This window comes from Chiroxiphia lanceolata, chromosome 9 (assembly GCF_009829145.1).
Source record: "Chiroxiphia lanceolata isolate bChiLan1 chromosome 9, bChiLan1.pri, whole genome shotgun sequence".
NCBI classification, from domain to species: Eukaryota; Metazoa; Chordata; class Aves; order Passeriformes; family Pipridae; genus Chiroxiphia; species Chiroxiphia lanceolata.
The window spans coordinates 8365588-8393276 of NC_045645.1; the positions used below are offsets into that span (position 1 = coordinate 8365588).

The 27689-nt window shown below is 42.6% G+C and overlaps 1 protein-coding gene across 1 annotated transcript; it reads right to left on the reverse strand.

Moving 5' to 3' along the window:
* NRDC (nardilysin convertase) lies at positions 1-25787 on the reverse strand. Its single transcript, XM_032695791.1, has 31 exons — positions 25429-25787; positions 21329-21662; positions 21060-21141; positions 20299-20452; positions 19106-19179; positions 17604-17699; positions 16571-16693; positions 15122-15179; positions 14074-14147; positions 13817-13886; positions 13335-13412; positions 12774-12894; positions 12637-12695; positions 11986-12040; positions 10656-10760; positions 10259-10382; positions 9638-9724; positions 8936-9055; positions 8230-8281; positions 6949-7099; positions 5763-5890; positions 5275-5437; positions 4177-4208; positions 3766-3904; positions 3305-3352; positions 2938-2990; positions 2251-2334; positions 1180-1270; positions 771-887; positions 433-522; positions 1-215 (listed from the first exon to the last, which is right to left on the reverse strand). The coding sequence occupies exons 1-31, from the start codon at positions 25770-25772 to the stop codon at positions 21-23; spliced, it is 3501 nt and encodes a 1166-aa protein (XP_032551682.1). The 5' UTR covers positions 25773-25787; the 3' UTR covers positions 1-20.
* Positions 25788-27689: the final 1902 nt, after the last annotated feature.

Consider the following 27689-nt stretch of genomic DNA (forward strand, 5'->3'; position numbering starts at 1 on the left):
TGCAGGGCACGATGTCAGTTTTATTTTAATATTTTATGGTAAGGGAGAACATTCAGAGTTGATGTGTAGGCTTTGATGTCCTTGATGGAAGTAACTTCACTCATCAAAGAAGAGGGGGGCAATAAAGTAAGATGAGGTATTTCACCAGATGAAGAATTCTGTCCTGAGACAGCTGTAACCTCTGAGTCCCCTTCGTGTTTTCCATATCCAATCACCTGGAAAAAAGTAACCAAAAGAAAAATTTGAATCTCATTCAGTGTTCAAATTAAATTCAGATACTGAAATGCAATTTACATAATTGGAAATATAGAAAATGTGGATAACCACCATAGTAAAAATTATATTACAGATCTTCCCTCCCCCACCCTTACTCTGAAATTGTCACAGTTTGGCCTTCCAGAAGTTGGCAGCACAGAGCTGACAAACACTCACGTGTACACTGAGCACTTTCCTCTGGTTGCTTCTGTGAGCTTGGAACCAGCTGACCAGGTCTGATTGTGTAACAGACTTGAGAGCTTCAATCTGAAACCCACAGGAATGAGGTTTTAGTAGCACACTGGTGATTTAAGTATTTTTAAACATAAAAATGGTTTCTCTACGACCTCTATCCTTTTGGATAAAAGAACCTTTTTAAAATAACATGCAGTTTTAGAATCAGTGTGTCACAGTAGCATAAATCCAATTTATGCTTTGCATTGGAAACTGCTGCAGAAAACAACCTGCTTTTTGTGGTCCATTTGGCACCACTTAACACAACCACGGCCACCCACCTCCCGGGCCAGCCTGTCAAACAGGTACTGCTGGGTCACCACTTCATTCCAGTTCCTGTCCACTTCTTCTCCAAGGTGGGAGTCTTCACATTCCTTCAGTTTTATCAAAGCTGTAACCTACATTGGAAAAAGACCCAACAGTTAGTTTCAAAAGGTTTTAAAACTGTCTTCATTTACCATCACATTCACTGCAGTTGGAAGAAAAGCCAAATTACATTAACAAGGTAGTTCAGTAGTTTCAAACTTGAATGTAAATGGCCAGAGAATGAATGTTTAGGGAACACTACAGAACAGAGAAAGAGGCATGATTTACAAGTGAGGCCTTTGTCCAGAAAACCTCAGAAAATTGCCAGATAGTTGTAACTGAATTTTGCAGTTCAAAGAAGAGCTTTTCAAGATGAAATTTTACCTGGGTGTTAAAAGCTTCTTCGGTTAAATCCTTGATTTTCTCTTCAAAGCAAGAAAGAAACTCCTCTATTTTCCTGTCAACCAATTCAGAACTAAAAGAGAGTTAAATAATTAAATTGAGAAGGAAAAAAAAAACCCCAAACAAAAAGCCAACAACAACAAAACAATCCTGGGGTGTAAAGTAGCAGAATGCCCCCCTGACAGTAAGGGAAGGTTTGGGACAGGTTCTCTTCCCTTGTCTCCTGAAAAGCTCACAGCTGAGAAACCCCAGTGTTCACTTTTCCCCAGTATCAGGGAAAAAAGCCAGTATTCTGATTTTTTTTCTATATTAAGTATTTTCAAACAGGGGCTTCAGGTAACCAGGCAGCCAGAGGAGCTACTACCCTGATGCTGTGGAATCCCCAACTGCAGTCCTGAGCCTGCACATACTTATGGTGCATTGAATTAGGACTAAAAGAAAGAAAAACAATGTGATGTGATGGATCCTGAGGTCTCTGACACATTAAAACCTTCCCCGATGACACAAATCTCAGTAATGGAATTAGAGGCAGCAGAATTAGAGTCCTCTCTGCTAATTAAATTTTCACTGACACAGCATTATTTTTCACAAGTTGCATACCTTTCAAATAACCCTTCACCTCTGGCAGGTCAAATACCTGTAATTCACCCCAGCTTTCAACAAAACCATAATAGTGCTGTGTCTCCTGAAAGTGAGCCACAAGAACAGCTAGGCAGGATTTACAGGATTTGAGCTCTCCGGGCAGGATGGCTTCCAAAGGGTAGTGGGATATTTTACTGAGTCTTGGGATTACTTTTCCCTATTCAACTTGGGACTGCTGCAGTTTTCAGAACCTTAAGGCTATTGCTTTATTCAGGTGTTGGTTTTGAGTCAGGATTTTGTAACTGTCAGCAGTGTCCCTTCTGACATTCCCTTTGGGCTCTGACCTAACTCCCCTCATAGAATTAAGAAAACCCTCCGTGGCCTGCAACAGGCCAACTCTGAAATGAGAGCAGGTGCTCAGGTGTGACTCCCAGGGCTGGGAGTGATGAATATTCACCACAGAGCACTTACTTGTATTTAGTTGCCTGGGTTGCTACTGTGACAGAGAAGCCAAGGATCCCAGAAGTGTTCCTGCAGGTGGGGTACACGTGGTAGCTTAAAAGAAAGGATGAAGCAATAAAGTTATTCCACAAGCACAATTAACTTTTCATTTACATGACAAGCTACAAGTTAAAATTATGTTGGTACTTTTGACAGAAAAATCTCAAATCTAAATGTTCTGCATCGCTGCACTTCAGTGTTTGCTCATCTTTAGGAAATCCTTTTAAGCTTGGTAGAGTATCTGTGTCCCTGCAAACTTAATTCAAGCAGAGTGACAGACCTATAGCTGTGAAAAGCCTGTTCCAGTTTCCTGAGGTAGTAGGGTGCCTCCAGGGAGGCTGCTCTGCACCACAGAGCCACTGTGAAAACAGCCCTGGGGAAGGGGAAGCTGATTGTGGAAGTGGAAGGAACAACTTTACACTGAATAATTCCAAGTTAACCCACTGGTAATAGACGCAATTCTTACAGGAACCAAAAACAACTTGGCTTGCAGCTTGTATTGATGGATGCTCTCAGTTTTGAGGTATGTTGCTGTTTCCATTACAATAATTCAGGAATTACCCACTGTGCAGGAAGGATTTCCAGAGTAAAAATACCAGGGAACAGCAAAAGCAGGAGTGTAGGAGGAGGTGCAGGATTCCTCCCCAGTGAACTCACCCGAGGGTCTGCTTGGTCCTCAGGAAGTCAAAGCAAGGCTCCTCCATGTGCATCTGGAACAGCACAAAGTGTTACACAGAAGTGACACTCCCCTGAAGCCCCTCGTGGGCTCCACATGGAACCCGGAGCACAGCGAGTGCTGCCTGTGCAGCCACAACCACTGAACTGAGAGGGCTCAGCACGGTGGGGTGGTAGCTCAGAGAACAGTCCCATCACTGCACAGTTTGGGGACCCCAACCCAAACACTCAGAGCTCAGTCAGAGGCAGCAGTAGGTACACACTGTCCCCTTGGGACCATTTAGCCCCATGGCCTTGGCTCCAAGCACTGTTTTCAGGGAAGAGTTAGGAGACACAAACACTGACTTACCACAAGCAGCTCCATAAGGGTGTATTCCCTCAGGTTCCTGGCACCTGACTAGAAAGAGAATGAAGAATTTAGGGTGATTTCATGGATTTAAATGTCACAGTTCAGGTCAAGGTGACAGTTGTGCCACACACCTCAGCCTGAACTGCAGCACTGAGTGACAATTCACAGCAGGGACAAATGGGAAGTTCTGGTTTTCCCCGGGGGCCTCGAGAGTGGAGAAGAGATCATGAGATCAGAGGTGGGGACACCAGGACCATGGCACTAACCCAGCTATGGGCACTGGCACAGCCTGGGAGGGGAAGGTGCTGGTTTCAGGGAACCCCACACACTGTGAGAGCCCACTGGGGTTTGGCCACAGGGGAAAGGGCCTGTGCTGACATGAGGTATCTGTGTCCCCTCTGTAACACTCCTGCCCGCAGCTGCCAGAGGGAACAGGCCAGCACACCCCAAGCACACCTTACCTGGTAATAGACTGTCACCTCAGAGTTGGCATCACCTTTGTTGAGGGTTTTCACCTTACACAGCAGGTGGGTATTTGGCAAATCCACCACCCGGAACTGGACAGGGCAGGGATGGGCCAGAGGAGCGAACTGGAGTTTTCTGAGGGAGCACAAACAGCAAAGTGTCAAAACACCTGCTCATATCTGGGCCAAAACCAACATAACACCCAGATACTTCCACACTTGGTCTGACCTTATCTTCCCCTTCCCCAAAGCAGAACTATGTCTGCTTAAACTGCCATGGTTAACAGCCACCTCCCACAGATACTGGAGGGAAGAAGGAAGTTTCTGCATCACTCCATCCTCTGGAAAAGACTCTTATCTTGATTATAGTTTCCACATAATAAGCAATTCAAGAGTTGAGATACTCACTGAACAACATAATTCAGAAAATCCTTTGCTTCCTAGGGGAGAAAACAAAAACATAAATTTTATTTAGGAGAGAATTATTACCCCAGTTCACAACCTCACACCCCAGTGCTGCACTTCAGAGAGTGACCCCCAAGCAAAGACCAGCTGAGCTCTGTTGTGCCACCTCCATCCCTGCCCCCTCGCCTTATCCCAAGTCCCTCCAGACTCCTCTGCACCACACTGCAAAGAGAGTCTCCACCCTGCTTTTTGCACTGTAACTTTGCCAAAAGGAGAAGGCACAAGCCAAAGAAATAGCACCAGCCATCCCAACAGCAAAGGGTGGACACAGGAGGAGATAAACCCTCTCTTGTGCATGAACCTGGAGCTCTGGGAAGGAAACAATACAGGTATCTGAACTCCCAAAGAGCACATTTTCTTTAGGAGACTTTAAACAGATCAAGGACAAACACCACCAGCTGGCACAAACTTCCTGGCACAAATTGTAATTGTGGGTTTCTCTCCCATGCCACACACTGGCACACAATGACACTGGATACAGGGAGCTAAGCCCCATTCCACCCTGTTTTATAAAGCCTGACAGGCCTGTGTGTGCCCTAATCCCAGGGTAGAAGCCTTCAGTGAATACTGCAGGTCAAGACTGACGATGACTGGAACTCAGTGAGGTTTGATCAAACTGTACAGGCACAATCCAATTTCCAGGATAAATGCACTTTGAGGGAAGCCTCTTCCTGGGGCACCACTGTGGAAATTTCTCAATATCAAATATATCCATACACCAAACAACATATATGGTGTTAAAATGGTTATAAAATGGTGGCAACAGGAGAAACAGATTACAGGCATATATCTACTATATTTTTCCCTCTACACAATTTAAATCCAAATTCCTGGAAACTTCTCTTCGAGCTGACAACTATGGACTGCCCATTGGCCCATCCATACGAGCACTCCTGAAGTGCTGGAGGAGAAACTGCCCTGGCCCTAAAAGACTCCAGACTGCCAGGAGAGAAGCAGCGACCAGCAGGAGGGTGAGGTGAGTGTGTTACAGCACATTTTAAGCACCAGTGAGTGCACAGCAGCTGCCAGGGCTGTGCTTACTCTGCTCGTGAAGTTCCCTTGTACAAGACCCTCCACGAAGAGCTGGGACTTGAAAGCCCTGACGAAGTTGGAGAGAGACTCGATGGAGAGGCCGTTCATCAGCGTCTGGTACTTGTCGATCATGGACCACCGGCCATGCTCCAGGATCAGGAGACGCACGTCCCTGCAGGGCAGGAAGGAAAACAGAACCACGGGACATCAAGAGCTGTTCGATGCCAGAGATCCCATTCCTGAGGCTTGTACTGAAGAGGGTCCCCAGGAGCCCATGGGCTGGCTGTGCCCTCCCTCAGCACCCACTGCTGGCTCCAGGTCACTTCAGAACAGCAGCTCCCTGGGTGTCCAACCTGACCCCATGTCTGATACACTCCTGGAGCTACAAGGAAACCTTGGAACAAGCCCCTGTGAGCACAGAGCAGGGATCCCTGAGCTCTTCAGCTCAACCTCAACACTTGCTGTGCAGCCACTGTCTGCCCTCTCCCAGAACTCACTTGGCCAGAGTCTCAGGTTTGATGAGGATGTTGAAGTATGTTTTCTTCAGCTGCTCTGTTATCATTTCAAAAACTGCTGGAGTAAAGCTGAAGTCAGACAGGTAATCAATGATGAGCTGAAATAGAAGCTGTAAAAGAAAAATTTTAAGTTGAGGGTTTTTGTTGGTTTTTTTTTAAGAAGCAATTTCAACTTTATCCTGCATAATAATATAAAATCATCCCTATTTGGTCAACATAAGAGACATCCAGTGTTACTAAAGTACATTCCTCAATTCTGCCAGATGTTCTTCACTAAACAGTTCTATCCCAAATGACAGTCAGTTTCAGAAGGACAGCATTTTTACGCAGTGAATAAGCTCAATATCCCAAATCAATAGTAGTTTCCACATTCTATTGGAACAAACACAGCCTGGAACTCCAACATTTCTGTATTCAATATTCCAGTTTTTCCTTTGACAGCTGACTAGCACAGCGACATCACAACAGAGACACGTTCAGGATTAAAAAAGAGAATATTCAGTCCCTGCTGTTTGCCTATTTGGCTTTTTCTGTTAAACCTCACATTAATAGGTATGACAGACCACTGACAGTCTTATTAAAGCTCCAGTCAAGCTCTTGCAATGAACATTGGTGATTGTCTCCTCTCAACCACTAAGTCCTCCCACGTCTTACATGGCCAGCATTTAGAGAATGGGAACAGGGATTCCCCAATCCTCTTAGCAAGCCAACAAAGAAAATCTGCACCCTAAATGAGTATGTTCAGAAGCTGGATCTCCAAAGTCAAATTGCAAAAAAAACCTGTTTTCAGACACCCTCCTCAGACAGCAAACAACCACAGCTTATAGATGGAGAGGCTCTAACACACTCTATGCACATGGAAGACTCAAAGCTCTTTTCATAAGAAAAGCTGTTAAAAGTGTTAATGAAGACACAGTCATTAATTAAAGGAAGATTCCTCTTAAGTCAGCCAAAGATCGGTAATTTGAGCTTATGTAAGTGAATTTATACACGTAAGCACAAGAAAAAGCAGCACATTTGCTGCATTACCCTTAACAGAGACACAAGTTTTGCCATTTAAAATACCCCATCTAAGTGTTGAAAGCTCCAGCTGCTCAGAGGAGATGCACCCACACTAAAAGGCAGAAGGCATAAAAGGCATAAAAGTATTGAGAAGATGAGAACTTACAGGTAGTTTGTGATTGAAGCCTTTCACCCGGATGACTAAGCCATACTCTCCAGCCACCAGCTTGTATTCCAACTGAGCTACGTCTGCTTCATAGGCTGGTTCCCCAAGGTTGTGGGAAAGGATGTTCACAAATGTATCAAACAAAACTATGCTGGAGGGAGAAGAGGGCAGAGTGTTAATAAGAAAGAAATAAAGGATGGAATAAAGATAAAAGTCAAGCCCAATGAGTTTGATGGTGCACACAGTGAGTTCTTGGATGGATACTTGAGTAAAATGAGATTCAAAAAGATGTTTTAAACAAACCCAGAAGCAAAAGGCAGGTTTCACTTTGTCCAGAAAGCACATGACACTACTTAAAAATTATTTGGACATTCAACTGTTCCTTGTATAAGATTCCAGCTTCAAAAGATTTAAGATTTCTTCAAGGTAGGAACACACATTGTAATGTGCCAATACTGAAAACACTGAATAATCACAGAAAATGAAATTATTGTACTTCGTGTAAAGGAATGGGGGGCAGATGGACTCAGTTATGCTGAAGACTTGAGTAATGAGATGATTTTTTTCTCTCTCAAGATAATAATAATAATAATAATAATAATAATAATAATAATAATAATAATAATAATCTAAAGTAAATCAGGCTACACAACATGGAAAATGCAGTCCCTGCTCCCAGGATTTTGCTAGTGCCTGGATTCCAATTTGAAGTTCAAACTAACAAAGCCCCAAGAAAACAGATTTATAAAGGCTTTCCCAAAACATGAGTTGTGCAGGTCTTGGCAGGTTTATGACAAATGCACTATGAAATTGGTTCCAAATGGCAATGGCAGCCTGAGACCAGCGCAGTGCAGCACACACAGAGCTGCAGCCAAGGTCTGCCTGACCCACAGTTGGTTTCCAGTGCTGCCAACAGCCCCTCCTACAGGCTCCCAGGCTGCTGGTTCAGGACATGACTGTGGACTGCTCCTTTCAGGACCAGCTCCTTCTCTAAACACTTTGTTCTGGTACTTGCACTGCTGCTGTTACATTATTTTTTTCCCAAAAGTGCACTGGGGAACAACACACCATTGAACTCCTACACATCTGTTTGCTACAGATAGGACCTGCTGCAGAACCACCCTCACCAAACTGCAGATAAAACCACAAGGAAAGTGTAAGAACATGAGAAAAGGACACCTTATTCTATTCCTGCTTAAAATTAATGTCTCTTCACGGTTTTTCACTAGGTATGGTAATTTAGTTACTCTGCAAGATAAGCATAAATAATATAATCCTCACTTCTCTGCAGATTGTTGTATCAATGGAGAGATCAGATGGAATCGAACATAACCTGGGGTGGAAAAAGAAACTTAAATGAGCAGTTGTGTAATAAAAAGTGACAGCTTTCTAAAGCCAAATGTATTCGAGTCTAACGAAAATGGGCATTCAGCTGTAAGAATTTTTTTTCTTATTGTCATCATTAAACATCTTCTCTTTCTCACTCCAAAAATCTTCCCTTAAAAATACCAAATATTAGAAAAAAAAGCTGTGCTTTGCAGAACACTAACTCACATGGCATGACCAATATAAACAGAAAAACTCCATAAACCTTCTGTCTAAGAGACACTAAAAATTGTGACATTATGCTTGAAAGCAGCAATATATTTTCCACATTTGTCTCAAATCCAGGCTATATTTTTATATTATATTTATTTTCCTGTGTTCTTTCTTTCTCAAGCCCTTGTCTCAGCATCATATTTTGTCTGCCCAATCCTGTTCACAGCCAGTGTATCTCAGCGATTCCACTTTTCAACCAGAGGTATCAGCAGGGTTCCTTTGTTGCAGGTACTTTACCTGCTTCTCTTTTATTGTAGCTAATAAACATATCAAAAGGACCATGGAAGAGCTGACAGCAAGCACTTAGTTTAAATGGTGATTTGCCTTCAAATAAATTCCAGCTGGTAAAAACAGGGACTTGCTATTCAGAAAGCCCTCAGGCATTTACCTTTTGGGATTTTGAATTTATCATCCTTTCTGTACCAGAGACAGCCTTGTTGTGTGCTGAGTGTTTTGACTGGATATTCTGTCTCAGGGCAGTCAGCAACTTTCAAAGCAAAGTCGGTGGCTAACAAAAAGAAAAACCAAACCAAAGTGGGTTAGTGGGTTTCACACACAACCAAAAATGCACCAAAGCCTTATATATCAAAAAATACCCTTTTCCTCTCCAGTTTTCTAAATTATTTGTGATAATGCTTTCCTAGACCCAAGGAACACCTATTTTTCAGTTCCACACCAGAATAGAGGCTCGGCAGCAGTGCAGGAGTGGTGATACTTCATTCCATCCAGGACAAAAGTTCTGGATTTCATTTCATTTGGTTTTGGCAACAAAGCCAGATGGAATTTAGATGCTTTCAAAACCAGCAGGACTTGGCAAATAAAACTGCTCTTCTAAGGTATCTGGAGCTCTTTGTTAACTCTCAAGGCCTGCTCTTATGGATACATCATCTGTAAGTTTATACCTTAGAAAAATTCAGTTCTCACGCTTATAAACAAAAGAATATGAAATAAAATCCATGTGAACAGAGTGATCATGTTTTTTTAATTTGGAAAATCAGGTTGATGTTCAGATGGAAATTAAGATTGTTTCTAAACCACAGCAAATTCTCAAATTATTAGGGAAGAGTTCATTCATGCTCAGGTGCCTTACCTATGTATTTATTTTCTTCTGGAAGGTGTAAATCCTGATTTAACTCAAAGTCACTGGCCCATAAATCGCTCCAGTACTTGTCAATATCTATTAAAAACAAGAAATGCATTCAGTTCAACAAGCAGGCAATGCTATCCTATTTCCTAAGCCAGTCATCTCATCTCTTTGCTGTCTCCGTGAAGATTTGCAGTACAATGGGAGTTTCTGGCTCCTGGCTCATCATGACTCCTAAATCCATTCCTACAAGATCTTCTGGAGCAGGACTGAAACAGTCCTATTAAAAAGCAAATCAAGCCTGCCTGCATTAGTAACCCAGCTACCACCACATCCTGTGTTTCTTTGTTGGGGTTCTTTCCCCTGTTCAGGACCAGAGTGGCAGCCAAGTGGAGGGCTTGGAGGGCTCACTGGAACTTCTGCCTCCAAAAACAACTGCAGACTAGGGAGTGGGAATCAACTGCCACCAAACAAAGAACAATTACTGAGTAGCACAGAATATTTGACTAATGGTGGGCTCAGTAAAGCACTGAGGATTCACTTCCCTGCTTTCATGTTACGTTTTCACCCTTTTACTGTCTCTGCTGCATGAATCAGGCACTGCCTGAGTTTCTGCTGCTGTTTTACCTTCCACGCTGTACTGTGTTCCAAACCACTTCTCTTTGAGGTGACACTGGCCTTCATTGGCAGCAGACAGCAAAACCAGGTTGGCTCTCTCAGGGCTGAGCTGCTCCAGGGCAGCAGCAATGATCTGCAAGTTCAAGACAATATTGCAGCTCAAATGCAACTCTGGCTCTGCCTGACCCAGAAAAGACTTCTCAGTACAAACGCAGGAAGAATAAGAACATAACAAGCTTACCAAACAGGAGATTTGCTTTCTGAATACAAAAAGTGTTTCAATTAATATACAACCTGTGCCTGCATTATGCTTAATTACAAATGCCTATACACATGCCTCTATTATACAATATGCCCATATTTTCCTTACATCAAAACATATAATCAGAGTTCAAAGCATATTTACCTCAGGCTTGTATTCAAACAAGAGTTGGTCTCCTGTCAGAAAATCCTCCTTCTGAAACAACTGCATGTTCTCACAAAGGCTTTCCACATAGTCAACAGGATCTGTCTGTAAGCAAATAAATAAAGCTATTTGTCACACAATTAGAAAACCAAAATATCAGTTTTCTGTTCTGAGAAGAGCTTGACTAGTTAGGGATGTTGAGCATGAGTTGGATGCTGTGCTTGTTATGGCATTTAGTTTCAGTTATTGAATTAAATGTATTTCATAACCATATCTAATGCTCCGTCTCCTTTGAGAATTAGACAAATCATCTTGGTAGGAAAAACCTTGATTATGCAGTTTACAGTCATGGAATACACTAGGTTAAAGACCCAGCAGAATGCACTCCTTGCCTCCAGGGAACACAAGCACAGTCCTGCAATTCAAGATGTAAAGTGATCTGGAACCTGGAAAGTGCAAGGCAAGGAAATGCTGCTGCTGCTGCACAAGTATCTCTGATTCTGCTCCTGTCCCATGTTCTCTGCTGTGATGCACAGTGAGAGGAAGAAGAGGTTCTCCTATTTGGACATGGAATACACATTGCTTTTTAAGAGTGTAAGGCTGCCTAGAGGACTAGGCTGCTCAGCTTCTTGCTCAGTGCTTTTGGGATTTTTGCACCAGCCAGCATCACACTGTAAAGACTGTGGGTCGGATACAGACCATAATCTGCCTGAAAAGAGGGGAGTTTGACATATCTGTGTCTTGTAAACAACAGTGGAAAAAATCACCAGGAATTTCTTAAGATGCTGTACACCTCAGGAAACATTAAACTTCTCCTGGGGCACTGCTTATCCCAAACCCATGCCTCTGGGACCATTATTCTTTAGGATTGCTCTTACTTTCCTGTTGAACTCAATGCATTTCATGGTTTCTAATAGTTATTGACAAGTACTGGAGTGACTGAAGTCAGTGAAGTGAGGCTTCTCAAATTATCCCAACTGTGTTCTCTTCTCTAAGATTACAGCTTAAAAAAAGTGAAATTAGGAAAAAATACTGAAAAGCCCTAAACAATTTGTAGAGCATTATTAATGGGCATAGAACTTCACACACAAGGGCTTAATGACTAAAACTGAGAGAGAGCCTACCTAGGGAATGAAATAGCAACACTTAATTCTGTTAGGGAAAAAGTCACAATACTTCTCTACCTACAGTACATATTCTTTCAGCAAAATGTAGCCCCATTAAGTGCACAATTTATTTCTGGTTGAAAAGAACTTTGAAAATGTGTTTCAAAATGAAAACAAAATCCTTTTCATGGTTTACCTACATCAACACAAAACTGGATAAATACCTGTTCCTGGTAGTGAAATTCATTAGCTTCAATCTTCTGTATTTCTTCCCATACTCTGCAAAGGAGGAAGAAGAGAATAAGAGTGGATTTTCTCCATTGTTCCACAACATTTATTAAGAATCAGAAAAAAGCAATCTTCTAGGAAAGGCATTAAAGGTGAGTTCAGTGATTCATTCAGGTACAAGACATAGAAGCCAGTATTAAATGTAATTTCCTTTCATCCAAAATGGCCTTTCTCAACTGGTTGTTTTCCAAAGAGGAAGAAAGTTAACTACAAAGAGTCAAAATCTGATACCAAATTAACATAAAGGTTGACATCAGAACACCATAGTTCTGACTTCCACAGATGTGGCTCAACAAATTTAAAAAATAAACACAAAACTGCACCCAAACTGGTGCAGTTCAGCTACTTTCAGCTTACTAACATCAGAAATCAGATCACAATAAGTCAAACTAAAAGTACCAAGAGATAAGCATAAACATTTAGAAAATTCCTTTTTAAACTTTAAAACTGACATATTTTCCCCAAGGACAAGCTTTACTACTGACGTTTATGCTCTAGTAACTCTAGAAAAAGTGCAAACACTGCAAATAGCAGACTAATGGAGAAGGACAATGTCACAAATATCCGAGGCAGTGGCAAACACTTGCCTTTTATCTGGTCCCCTCTTCTGCAGCATCTTCACGTACTGAAATACAACATGGGCCACCTGCAGACAGAAAGGAACAGGGTCATTTTCCCAGATATTAGGAAAATGGTAAGAAAATCAAGTTGCAGTAAAACATACCTCATAGAAGTGCTTGTAACCTTCATCAGTCAAGGTCACAGAAATGCTGAAGATGGAGTAAGTGGAGTTCTGTTCAAATCCTGTCTCTCCATTTCCTCCATATAATGCAAGAGCCCAAAATCTATGGAAGAGTTAAAGGTACTTATTAATTAATCATTTCAGCTTTATTTGAGCTTAGTTACAACCAGCATATCATAGCTTTACTTCAGTGGTTTTCAATCCATCTACACTTTACACAAAAATCTTCCAACACAAAGATGTGAACCTCAGGATACAGAATTTAAGAAAAACAGTGAAAAAGCTAAGCTACCTTTTGGAGATCTCAAAGACCAGTCACAGATAATGCTGATCCATGGATCACAGACAAAAATCCATGCATTTTTTACTTGAGTCTATTGTCAACTCACAGAATACCACTAACAAAACACTGATACAAAAAGGCTGCTTTTATATCTATAGAAAATACAACTATCTATCTATCTCTATATATACTCAAAATACAGTTTATCTATATTTTAATGACAGCAAAGCATTTAATAACCATGCTTTAAAAATACATACTTTTTCCTAAGGAAAGAAAGAACACTGCCTTTGCCTTCATGTCCCACCAGCCAGGAAATATAATGAAGAGGTTTCACCCTAAAAGAAAGTTTGCATGAGATTAGATGCCAGGAGGTAACACATTTCCCAGAATGAATTCAAATCACCAGGCTAATGACTAAAATATTCACTGTCTCTTTCTTCATGGCAAGTTTTGCATTAGGATGCAAGGCAGCATTAGGATGATAAGCTAAAAATGTGGGAGTTCAGAACATAATGACTGATCTGAGTCAGTGAGGAATGATGTTAAAATCAGCCATGTACAAATTCCACTCTATTAAAGGAACCATATCTGCATCAGTTTAATTCATTTTTAAAATGCCTGCCTAGCTGAACCAAAGTACTCTGTCACACAAGTAAATATGATTCTTTGGTTTGTTGGGAAAGGCAATAAATTATTCACAGCATAAACACAGTAGAAGTAAAATGCAGCACCAGCATACCTGTAATACTGTTCTTGTGGGGGAAGTGCCCAAGTGATGGTCAATGAATGAACTTTCCTGATTGGAACAACTGAACACAAATAAACAGACTGAATATAAATATACATGAGCAGACAGAGATAAGAAATTTTACATAACACAGAAAGAATAGTTAAAAGTTATTCAAATCCACACAGAATTATTATACAAAGTGTCTGGATCACCCAGAGAAAATCTCAAGTCAGGTATTCAGAACATTTAAATCTATTCCAACTTACCTCTGTAAAGCTTGTGAAATTCTGGGGTGTCGAAAGGCTGAGTCAGGTGGCCAAAGCTGGGTTTGGGTAAACCACTTAAAAGCAAAATGGAAGTGTGATGTTACTGGCAAGGATTCAAGGCTGCACTGAGATATTCAAAGACATAAGCACCACAGCTCTGACAGGACACCAGAGAGCCTGAAAATGGCCCTTAACCAAGGGCGCAGCCCAGGATCCACCCAGCAGTGGAGGCAACCTGGCCTCACCTGTACTGCCCACACAGCAGAGTCAGTAACGAGATTTGGGTACCACATCAACACCTCCCCTTCCTTCTGTACAAGGCAGCACCAGCAAAAAACTTCCTTTTGGAAAGCCAAGTACAGTAAACAACTTTCTAAGTTCACCCTGGATTCAAAGAACCCTGATGGGTTCTGTAGGGAAGGAGGAATGAGGACAGGGGTGGTCAGGAGAGACAAATGTGTCTCTGTGTGGTATTAGGCTTTCATAAGTGCATTTCCAGGCACCACAGAAACAAACACCTTGCAAAAGCAGGAAATGGAAGGAGAAATAAAATGCTTTTCAAGTTAGCAAAGCTTTTCCAGAACCCCCTCTTTTAGACAGCACATTGCAGTGAACGATTAAAAAAAAAGTTTAACTTCTAACCCATTGCCACCCTAAGGATGACACTGAAACTCCAGATATGGTGTTAATTAATTTTGCTTCTAATTGTTTTTGACACAAAGCAAAGATAAGCAATGTAAAATGATAATCTAGGTTTGAATGTCTTTTCACAAAATCAAGGTATCAGCACATATTAAGCAAACACTGCTTCAAGTTAGCACCATACAGCTCACAGCCCAAATAATTGTTAAGCAGAAACAAAGTCTTCCTGGCACAATTAACTCTGGTCTTTAATTTACAAAGTTGCCTTTTTTTTCCCCAGAGAAGAATGTTAATTAACAAATAGTCATTTTCTTAGTTTCTCCAGTAAGGGATTTTTTTCTAATACCATTTTAAGAACAGCTAATTTTATCATCTGTAATGTCTTTATGCATCAAAAGAATCTTACTTATTCGGGATCTCAGAGAAGATTTCTGTCACCCACTTTTCCAACGTATCCAGTGTTTCTAAAAAGGAGAGAAAAAAAAGAAAGACAGAAATGCAATTTCCTGAACAACTAAGACAAATTATCTTATCTCCCCAGTTCAGTTATTTTAAAGAGGCTGCAAGTCAGTGTATTTGAAAATTGCAAAGTTCTAAATTATAAACTTCAAAGCTGTTGGTTTGAGCCAATTCTTAATATTCACTGAGCTGTATCTGTGGTCATAGTTTTGGGTTTGTATATAATGCTGAAATCCCAGGCTGATACAACTGGGATTTAAAGTTCAGTAGTGTCTGGAGTGACAGTGAAGAAGAATTACTGTCTTAGGAATCTACAAAATCACCAATACTTGCAACTCCTTCAACCACTCTCCAGATTATACACAGCAGTTTTCCCACTCAAATGCAGTCCTGTAGTGCTAAGGTTTTCTTCTCCCCATCCTCAGAACTGAGTCAATAACCAGAAGTTTAAGGGGGTTTAAAATAAAAACTTGGAAATTGCTTGTTTAAGCAAGCATTCTGAATTCCCAAAGTGATGATGCATATGGTCAACAGCAATAAAAAAGGCTGGATGAGATATGGGGAGGATTCACAGCTTGTTTTAACAGAGACAAAAACACAAAGTTGACCTGACTGGTTATCAGTTACCACCATTTTCCTCCCAACCACCAGAAGAAACACTGCAGTCCATCACCAGTTTAATGATTATTCATCAATGCCCTAAGTAGTTTACTGTCTAGACAGAAAATAAAAAGCAAAGGAGAAGAAAAGAAATCCTACCTCTATTATTACCGTCTCCATTTTACAGATGGGAATTGCAATCAGTTTTAGCATTCAGTAAAACCCCTCCCTAAGAACAAACCTAACTTGAATAACTTCTAAGAAATTCTTCTACTCTCAGCAGAAAAAAACCACAGGTCTGAAGTTCTTTGCTGAAATGAAACTCAAATCCATTTGCATAGAATTTTTCAGTCTGTGTGGGAAAAAAATGAGAATTTCTATTCCTCCTAGAGAAACAAGACAACTGGAAGACAGTCTCAGTCTCTTACCACTTACTGTGGAGGTTTATTGTTGATGGCAGAGAAATCAGTAGCATTAATTAATTTAACTGATCTGACTCTTCATTGCTACAAGATTATTTTTGAAATGCTATCTTTGAGATTTTACCTTCTGTGTTAATGTGGAACTATTCAAGACCTTCAGTTAAACGACTCTCAAGAAGTGGCAGGATGACAATAATACAGTACAATTGCTCAAGACTTGTTTCATTTGGAAATCAGGCTAAAATCTGTATATAAATACCCTCTGCAGGACTGGACAATCTACTAGAATGGTCTGGGCTACAGCTGAACTGGTTCCAAAAGCACTACAACAACAGCAGCAATGAGGCTGTTTTTTAAGGAGCAACTGATGTTACCTTTAGACTGGACAACTAAAGTCATGTAGTGAGCAGAGTAGTGGCGCTGCCAGAATTCCCTCAGTCTGGTATAGGTATCAATATTATTCATTTTGGGCTCATGTTTGAGTGTATCTGCATTACCTGGAAACATTAAAAGGTAGGTAGTTAGTTATCCAAGACCAGACATATCAAGAACTTATTTTCCTCTCTGAGTCATGGTAAAGCACATTAAAAATACCTAGTAGAAATCTGGAGTTAAAAGAATGTTAATTGAAATTCGATACCTTCCAATTTCTAGTTCTTACTGTAAAGCCAGTTGGTATTTCTATGGCAAGGAAGGACAGAGTCCTCTTGCATTATCAGATCACCCACTGTGTGTTGCCAGCTATTCCCTCAACAATGGAACTTGCAGAACAGCAGAGGGAAAAAGAGGGGGAAATATGATGTTCAGTGTATGTCACCATGGAAATTTATAAAAATTATCTACATTTCAAAGCTGGCCAACTCTAATACCCATCACACAGCAATTTACACACTCACCAGCATGAGGGTGAGGGAGCTGGGACTGTATCATCCCAAAGAGGAAGAACACATTTCCCTTCTGCTCCCCTCACATGGCTGTTAAGGTGTAACTTCTGCAAGTTCAACAGTGAATTACCTATTCTGTAAAGCCTTCTTAGAGACATATCCAGAAATAATTTATCTTTCCAGAAATTTTTAATAGTAAAAAACCAAGCCTAAGCAAGACGGAGATGACTCAGAGAGCACCACCTTCATGTTAACAGAAAGCTACATGATTACACACCTCAGGCAACCCAGCTTTAACATCAGCAAAAAGCAGTATCAGAATGAAAACTAACTTAGAAAGGAGACAGCTGCTTTTATTCCTAACCATTTTACTGTAAAATGAATAATTGCTCTAATACATCTGAGCAAGGCCAGTGTTTGCTGTGATAAGATAGTTCATGTTAGTGCATCTAACCACTCAGACTTTTAAGTGGTTAAAAGTTTAGCTATTTTCACCACTTTATAACATAAATACAGGACTTACCCCAAAAAAATTTCTTCATAGGATGTCCAGGCCTGGCAAGACTCCCAAATAACATCTCTTTTCTGTTTGCATCAGAGGGCCTTGCTAGTTGATACTCTATTAATTTAAAGAATTTGCAGTGACATGCATCAACATTTGAGGTCATGTTCCCCCAAAACAAAGCAAAAATCCCAGCCAAACTGATAAGGAGACACACCACAGAGATGCAGCCTGGAATTTGTTTTAATGTATGATGAAATAGTGAAATAGGTTGAAAACAGGACTTGCTAGCAGTAATAAGAGGAAAAACATAGTTCATTGCTGAGAAGAAAGAAAAGGATAAGAAGGAAGTGTATGTAAAGCCTCAATTTGTCCTGTCTGAATGCTCTCAATATGTTAAATTCAATGGGGACAAAAGACCAGAAATATTATACAAGATCAGGCCCTGCAGCAAGAGCCAGAGAACAATTACAAACCTGCTACTACCATGCATCACACAGAACAACCTCTAGCCTGGTAATAAGAAATTGAAAGCTGAGCAAGACTGTTTCCAAAAATGCAGCTTTACGTTTGGTTTACACTAATCTAAATATGGGACTCTGCCAAAATCAAGAATTCATCCTCGTGAACTGCATTTTCTTGCTGCTGTTTTTGCTGGTAATAAGGAACATGCAGAGCAGAGCTGAACACTAATTCTTCTGGCTGGGTTATCCCACGGGCAGTTCAGGAGCTGACACCATTCACTGGGCAGCACATTCCCCCTGTCAGTCCAAGGGAAGGACAGGTTTTGCACCATGAAGGTGTAAATTGGCTTAAGCTGTTGAAGAACCACACCTTAACTCAAAGGCAGGTCCTTGTTTACACTGACGCTTACCTAAATTTAAAGATCAAATTGCCCATCTTTCCTTGCCAGAAGACAGACGAAGATGATGACTTGGAATAAACATTTGAACCAGTTGGTATACCTGCCAATAACACTTTTTTTCTAAAACAGTGAAGTTCTATAGGCAATCTGGGAGTATTCATCACATATGAGAAAATCAACACTCTACTCACTTCTCTGCCTTGTTTAATTTCCTTCTGGGAAGAGATTTTGTAGTTATTCAAGTATTAGAATAAGAAGACAAGTAAAATCACCTCAACTTATTGTATTAACTCCATATATGACTGGAGAGAGCACTGGGATTATGCTGGAGCCAAAGGCATGTTGTTCACTGCAGAGCATCCAAATGACCATGTAACTGCCCTGCCAGTTACTGCCAAAACACTTTAAATTATTAATTTCTAATACAAGAAATGAGAGGGTAAACTCTCACAGCGATGGCACTACATTCAGCCTTTCTCCTCTAACAACCACTGACGTCCACAGAACTTCAGCTGAAGAGTTTAACCTCTCTGACAAGTTAGGTGAACTTGACTGAAGTGCTCAGAAGGGTAGTCCAACACAGAAACCAATAAATAGTGTTACAAAGTAGGTTTTAAGAAGATGGGCTAAACACACAGCAAAAGATTCTCTTACTTACCACTGTCTACAGCCTCCACTTCTCGATCTATTGCATCCCTGATCATTAATGGGTGAATAAAGAACTGTGCCCACCTAAGGAACAGAAAAATTCATATACTTTTCTTCAGGGTCTATTAGGCTAAGGCAAAACCCCCAGCAGTTAAACCCAACATCTACTATTTTGGTTTCTAAAGTTGCTTGTATTACAAGTGATGCAATTCTTGACTGTACTGTCTTAGAGAAAGATAAAAGCCCATTTTGTGATACCATGAAAAACCAAAGAGCAGGGCTTCCAGGCTCCATAAAGTGGGACTGAATTGGTTGGATACAGCAGGATATGACACTAATGGGTGCAGGGTTATCTGCCTTTACACCCTAAGAATGTTCACACCATTTAAATAATAAAATAGTTAATTTAAATAATACTTGGTAAAATGTGCAGACACTTGCTCTCGGTGTCATCACAGGAATGTTTTTTGATCAAAGTAAATTTGCAGTGGAGTCTCATCTCCTCCTGAGATATTTTACAGCATCAAGAACACTCAGCTGTGCCCCCATGAATAAGTAATTCCTCTCACTGAAGGAAACCATGCCAAGAAAACCATGTGGAGCTCTGCTGTCCCAACATATCCCACAGCACAGAAGAGCAAGTTAAACACTTTCTGACAAAAGACACATACAGCAGTGATTAACCTGGCCTGGGTTAAATGTTTCCTTTTGAGGCACACATTGTACTGTTACTTTAAAGGCTGCCATCCCACCCATCCTGAGGGATCACACTTGGAAACAAACTAACAGAATATGAAAAAATAGTAACTCTAATCAGGACAGATATTTCAAAGGATGAGTCACTGGGATTCTGGGAGCACTTCCCCTCTGATCAGTGGTCACATTGCACAACATTTCTTCTATCATCAATGTTACCAGTTTAAGGGTGCCAAAACAATCAAAAAGCTGTATGCATTTAAGACTTACACATGGATTCGACATAATCCCACAGTGGCTACACCAGCACTACCTCAAAAAACAGCAACACACCCTGTGGGAAATAGTATTTCCACATATTCTGTATCACTGCTGTAGCGCAGGTACCTATGGAAGCTCACCAACAGCCTCGGTCACCCCAAAATGAAGAACTGAGAAGCTCCACCCAAGCTCCTGAGGCACATACAAACATTAATTAACACCTAACCACCATTTATCTAAAGTTACCTGTCCAGGGCTTCTTTGAAGTACTTCCTCTGCACATCAAACTGGAAGACCGTCCGCTCGCAGTCGGTCGAAGCGTTGTCACCGCCCCCGTGTTTCTTCAGGAACGCATCGAACCCGTTCTCATCTGGGTACTTCAAACTGCCCATGAAAACCACTGCAACAAAAACCAGCAACGTTACCCACATGACATTAATTGGTTATTCCTAACTGCAGCTATGGCAACCCCTCCTCAGCACAGTGTTACCTACAACTGACCCGAAGCTCACACACGGGGGGTAACTACCAAATACCAACAGCCTGTGTGCTGTGCCCAGGAAATGCTGTACTTTGCCTCTAACTGCGCCTTCCTGGGCATGCCTGGCCTCAGTCAGGCAAGGACAATATTTTGTGACACATCTGGACAGAAACTTCATGTGGCCATATTACTAATTCATCACCTCTGACTAGGGAGATAAAGGTCTGTAGCTCCAGCTTGGCTTATAAAGCCATGGGTAACATGGTTCCTCTGAATTTTAACAGATAACAAAGAATCTTCATATAAGCTAATGCATAGCTTGCCAAAGGGTATGAGACACCTCCTCCCATATGAAGAGTTCCATACTAAGTCAGTATTTTTATAAAACCACACACTCATGAAAATAAATTCTCAAATAGCCAAAATAGGAAATTATATATAATATTAAATATTACAGACATCCTGAGCTACATAGCACTCATTTAGCACTGAAGCTGGGGAAGATGAAATAGGAGCAGATACATACTATGTTCCAGGAAGTGTGCTAATCCAGGTAGATCTTCAGGATCAGAGAAGCTGCCAACAGCAACACAGAGGGCTGCTGCAGACTAGAGAAAATACAACACTCTCAGTAAAAGCGACTTCAAGGAACATTTCAGGAAAATGGCAGAAGTGTAAGATGAATCAATCAGGACAGGCACAATAAAAGGTCTAGTCTGAATGCCTAATCATAAGGCTTCAGACCTCAGGAAAGCTCACTGTATATTTTTTCAGCCTACAGCTTAAAGTACATACCTGCTTTTCTGAACAGCCTCTCTTTCTTGTCTCTTCCTTTTCAGCCAGCTCTTCTAATTCACTGTCATCAGAACCATTGAAATCCTCATTATCTCCATTACTGTCCTCACTCTCATCCCCCTCATCACAGTCTTCATCATCAAAACCTTCTCTACCATCTTCGATCTCAGCTCCGGAATCATCATATTCATCACTTCCCTCTTCAGATTCATCCTCATCATCATCATTGTCCTCCTCCTCCTCCTCCTCCTCCTCTGAAGATGTTGGGGCACCATCCAAGTAATTCAAATCCGAAATCAAAAGTGCACATAAGCCATTTTGCAGTTTGATATACCTGAAAGAATAATTATTTACAATGAATACGTTCATCTAAATCTGACTGTTCAGAATCACAAAAGTTTCATCATTTCCTATAATAGTTCTGTGCTCTTCAACTGAGAGTGATTTCCTAATGAAAATCTAAAGGTAGCTAAGACTGTGAGCAGTTTTACAGCAGGAAAATAAAAAACTCTTCTGCTATTCAACAGCTGTAAGAATGAGCAGTAGTTCAGGGCAGCAGCAGAAGCCCTTTGCCCCATAAGGTCAAACACACTGATTTTGGCTTTTTCTTCTTCCTTTGTGAAACTTTTAAGTTACTAGCGCTCACTTCATGTACTCAGAACAGGCAAACCCAAACTTCAGTAGTCTGTTATGCTTGTCAGGCTCTCAGAAACAAATATTACATGACAGAATGAAGATCTTAGCCCTTGCCTCTAAGTAGGTCCCAGAGACTCCATTTGATTTTATTTGATCAACGTTTGTATTAAATGGGGTCCACAGACTTAGCAGGCATGTGTTAGAAAGGATAGAGCTCCTCTGCAGGCTCCATAAAACAAGTCACAGAGGGTTGGCTGGGTTACTATCAAGAAGCAATAAAGAGTTCTGTGTGTGTGTGTTTACACAGAATTTTTCATATATATGTGTGCATATATATGTAAATAAAACCCCACAAGCCTGCTGTGCACCATTCTACAGCTTTTCATACTGGAGACTGCAAGCACCAGTGCTCTGCACTACAAGAGCCCTCAGCAGTATTCATTTCCCATCAGATCTGGAGTAGATAGTCACAACTGGTCAAATTAGCCAGAGCACCCCTCCCAGGAGCTTGCACTGGCTAGTACACGAGGGGGAGAAAGGAAGGAATGCCGGATCCAGAAAATACTTCATCCATTCTCTGAACTAGTGTGATATAGACAAGTGGTATCTAATCCAGAAAAAGAACCCAAACCAACAAACCAGAAAAAAAACAAACCCAAACAAACAAAAAAAACCCCCAACAAAACACAAACAAAAACCCCAAACCCAACAAACCAAACAAACAAAAAAATCCAACTAGAATAAAACAAACCCATGGTCACACCCCACACTCCCAGAAAAATCTGAGTTCCAGAACACAGAATCACAGACTAGTTTGTTTTGAAAGGGGCCTTTTGAGGTCATCTAGTCCAATGCCTGAGTTAATATCAGATCAGAACTTTGCAATGTGGACTACTACAGCTCTTGGACTACTGAGTCTATGCAAAAAAGGTAACGAACAAATGTTTAATAGTTGTGTAAAGTTCATGAATCATGATCAGTCTTCCAAGGGGAAGTGACAGCGTTTGCTCTAGGCCAGCAGGAACACGCCCAGTTTGCTGCAGGACTGCTGAGCAGGACAAGTCTGCTCCAATCCAAGGCACAAGTGCACTCTGGCTCGTTCAAACTGCAGCACAGAGCGTGTAACCTGCAGAGGTGCTCTGACCAACTGCAGGAGGCACAGATAGTGCACATCCACGCTAATGTCTGGGAGCAAAGTTAATCCTCCATACATTCTGAAAGCCTGTCTGCTAACCATTTCCATCATGTCCATATGCCACACTCCTGAATGTACAAAGGGGCCTAAAATATACACTGTACACTCTGAGCAGCTCAGAGCCAGAACCCTAGGCAGTGACAAGCTAAGGCTGCAGCATCTTTCAGCACAATCAGCATCTCCTTCTCCTCCACAACAACTCTCTGCCTCAGGTTCTCCCATGGAGAACATCGGCCTCCCAGGGATCAGTCACAGAAAGCAGAGAACAGAGCGGGGCTATTCTTCCAGAGGAACAGTGTGCCATAAAGCTGCTCAGCCAGGTGTATCCAGTAGCTCTTGTTGATCCTTTCCACATACCCCCTTTAAGCTCATGGAGTAGATTACCCTAATTTGACATTACTCATCTGGAGGCTCGTGGGTGTTGCACACAGGACAGAAAGCACCAGCAGCAAGGACAGGACTGAACCAGGTGCTGGTGGAGGCTCTCAGATTTCACTCCAGGACAATCTAGAACAGTTTAGGTCATACTGATCAGAGGCACCACTGACATAGGTGTTCTTTACTTTTTCCATGTTTCAGTCCAATGGAAAAGGACAAATGTAACCAATACATAAGTATCCATTAGTATGCAAAACACAGTAAAAAAATATAATCACATAAGGTAGAAACAGAGCAAGCACAGTCCAATTCCTTTTTTGAAGGACTAAACAGGCACTGATGCAAATAAGGCTTAAATAAAAAATAAAATTCAAATTCTTAAAAGTACTCTTTAAACATCCTGGGTAAGTTTAAACAAGATTGTTCTCACACAACAATTTTTCTTATATTAATGACAATTGTTTAGAAGTTAAGATTTAAATACATACCAGTGTATGGTAAACACTGAGAAATGTTGTAATTTCCCAAATTACAAGCAATACAAGCCCATGGAATTCCACATGTAGATGAATTTAAATAAAACATATATTTCTGGTAAATACAACTACCCAATTACAGCTCTAATGAGCCAACCTAACTCTTATTATGACGATTATTTTGTCCCAACAAATTCACTTCTGAAAATACATCCTGCAATCTCTGTCAGGGCTCTTTTGGTTTTTGTGATCACTGTATCTGAGAAGGTAAAATATGACATTTTTTACTAAGTTAAGGCTGATGTCACCCTTGTCTTATAAACAAACACACCCTCCAATTCTCTATGTGCAGAGAAGGTTCCTGAGCCTCAAAAAGGGTTTCAATGGATTTCCCAAGCTTCATTCACCAGTGTGCTGCTTCAGGTAGCGAAGGCAGAAGTTCCCTGAGCTGACAGCAACTGTAGCTGTGAGAAGAGAGCCTGCTACAAAGTAGCAAGAGTAAGAATGCCACCAGGAGAGGCAGACAGCGATTCAGAGGAAGCAGCAGGGAAGTAGGGCAAGAAGAGAGGGAGCAAGTGTCTCCCTAAGCCAATGGGCATAGTCCTCTTCAGGCAGCCAGCAGGGAATTTCACTGTCAACCAATGTCACTGCAAATCCAAAACTCAGTTCCAGGCTCAGGCAGCAGATTCTCCACTGGCTGCACAGATTAGACATCAGGAAAAGCAAAGATTTAAAAAAAAAAAAAAAAAAAAGGCAATTCTAACAAGGGCTGGATCATCTTCTGCCTAACAGGAAGAAGTTATCAGTGTCCCTTCAAGAATAAACTGTCTTACAGCATCCAAAAAGCTCAATCCCAGCTGGTTCTCGTCCCAGTCCCTTGCTATGTCTGGGCCACGGACGCTGTGAGCTGTGCTCAGGGAAGGTGATCCTTTTCATCACTTCCCGGGGTATTACTCGGATATATTCAAATAAAAACACAAGCAAACCGGCAGCCTAAAGGCACTGTGCCTCAACTCGCAGATATGTCTGTGGTAAAACTTGGAAGCTCATTTAAAACAGGAAGAGTTTTAGAGGCTGTTTTAAAGTTGGGATCTGCTCTGAAAATACTTCAACCGCATTCTGCACTTCAGCTGAACGCTTTCGGCGAGGGGCTGCGAATCAACAATTATTTGAGAATTGCTGTGCCTGGCGAACCCCCTCGCCCGCACAGGAGCCGATCCTCCGGCCTGTGCCAGCCCCAGCCCCGCATCGCCCATCCCCAGCAGGAGCACACCCGCGAACCCCCAGCCTCCTTTAAACAGACAGGCCCCCATCTCCCCCAGGCACTGGAACCAGCCCGAAGTCCAGCGGTGCCCGGGACACGGGGCAGACCCCGGCCCGTCCCACCGAGCCTCGTCCTCCCCCGCCGCCCTCACCGGTACTGCTTGGGGTCACTGGGGGACTTGACGATGTCGGGGTCGCCCAGGTTGTGGCCGGGGCCGCCCGCCCCGCGCTCCTCTTCCTCGTCCCCGTGCGGCGAGCGGCCCCCGGCGTCGCGGCCGCCCTCCGCGGCCTGCTGCTGTCCCACGGCCAGCTCGGGGCTGCCGTAGCCGCACGTCGCCTTGTTCCTGCCGGGCATGGCGGCGGCGGCGGTGCCGCTGCCCCACAGCGGCCGCACAACGGCCCGAGCCGGGTGCCCGCCCCCCGCCCGCCCGCGGGGACCCCCGGCCGCCGCCCGCCCGCTCCGAGCGAGGGCGGCCGCCAGAATGCGCACGCGCATGGCCGCGGCGCGCTCCGATTGGCGCAGAGGCGGCTGCCCGGCGTGAGGGGGTGAGGGAAACCATGGAGGGGGGGAGAGGAGAGGACCTGGGAGGAACGCGCGGAGAAATCAGAGCGGCGAGGGTGAGGCGGGTGGATGGAGGCAGATGGCGGGGTCTGCTCGCTGCGCCGTCGGGTTCCTACATGTGTGCCCGCCCACCGGCTGAGCTGCCCCCCCCCCCCGCTCTGGCGTTGGAATAGTCCAACAGCAGGCTGGTGGGAGCCGGCCGCTTCCTCCCATTGCCTTCACCGATTGGTCCGCCCCGCTGTCGCTCAGTCTGGCAGGACCAATCAGCTGTCCCAGGCCGGGTGTGGGGCAGCGCTGGGCTCAGAACGCGCCGGGTGCGGATGGTCGGGGCTGTGTATTCCCGATGTATACACTTAAAGTCTGTACCCGTGGCTGCTTAATAGAATAAAGCTCTGTTCTTTACGTGACCACTTCAGCAGCTCCCTACGTTTCCCAGTTCGTGGATATCCTTCACTCTCCATCCAACTCCAGTGACAACGGCAATGCCGCTTTGCCTCCTGGCTTGAATCTCCTGGCACACACACCGCCGAGGTCCTGTGGGGAAGCTGCCAGTGCAGTTATCAGAGCCCTTCTGCACCTTCTGTACCGCTGCACACCTGCCCGGCTGCGCTTCCCTGTAACACCGGGTTTCCCGGTGCCCGTGCGGGAGCCGGTGTGGGCTGCACAGGGGGATGGTGAGCGCCAAGGAAAGGCGTCAGAGGCCAACAAATGAGGGCTCTCTGAGGTACAGGGGTGATAATTCAGGCTGAATGCCTACCTGATACTTCAGAATTTCATTCCTCCACAAGATGGAAGCCAAGACCCATCTCTAATCCCAAGCTTTCCTATGTTTCTCGCTGTATCATACAAGACAAGGAGATGCTTGCAAAGAGCAGTCACCTCTTGCTTTTCACATTCCAGTACCTGTTTTTATCTTGTAGCCATGCTGTTCTACCAACATTTGCTGTTCTGGTCCACTACCATTCAAATGGAAGGCTCCATACAAAACCACACCACAAATTTTGTGTTTGTCTTCAGTGCAAGCAGGTCTTTGTGCAGGTTTTGGTTCAGTGCAAGCAGGTTTGTTACCTCCCCTGCCCTGACAAATCTCTGTCTCACCATTACCTCTTACAAGTTAATACAAGCAACAATTCCTACTGACTCACTGCTGATATTGAAATCAGACGCAGGCCATTTAAGGCAAAAGGCTTTCCCTGTATTCCTTCATAGCAAATGTGAGATGATGAGATACACAAACTACATATTAATGCCGAGATGTGTCAGTTGCCTGGGATGATTTGATTCCTTATTTGAAATAAACTCTGCAGAATTTCTGCACCAAATACTAGATTTTTCTATGTATGCAATGTAGGGGAGGATAGAATTCCTGTCTTTTCCAGTTCTTCAGACTGCCATGTAGCTACTTGCTGGTTTGTCCTGTGAAAAACAATTCTGCCCATCCTAGCTTGAAGGGCCTGGAACGTACTTGTATTCTTTAAAAAAACCCATCTGACTTGACTGGAAGACAGTGAAACACAATTATATATTGGGTAGGACAGGGAAAGGTCCTTTTTGCTAGGGGAAAAAAACCCCTAAGTAAAAGACAAGAACTGAAATTCTCTTTCTGCTGAATGCATTTTCTGTTACCATTGAGTTGCTGAGCTAACAAATCATTATTTGCACTAAGGCACTCAGTTATACCTGCACAGCTCAAAATCATTGCTAGCTACTGTGGATTTTTTTTTTATTATTTTTGCTATTTATTTAAATTGCCCTAAAACCTGCTGCTTCTACAATTAGAACACAGCACTGCCCATTTATTGGCCAAATAATCCTTGTAATCTTCACTCTGCTTTAAACCTATAGAGTGAT

Coding starts and splice junctions, on each gene's coding strand:
- NRDC (XM_032695791.1), bottom strand. CDS start 25,772: ATGCGCGTGCGCATTCTGGCGGCCGCCCTCGCTCGGAGCGGGCGGGCG. Junction 7,100..8,229: donor ATACAACAATCTGCAGAGAA/GTGAGGATTATA, acceptor TTCTCCCTCCAG/CATAGTTTTGTTTGATACAT. Junction 2,991..3,304: donor CCCTTATGGAGCTGCTTGTG/GTAAGTCAGTGT, acceptor GTGCTGTTCCAG/ATGCACATGGAGGAGCCTTG.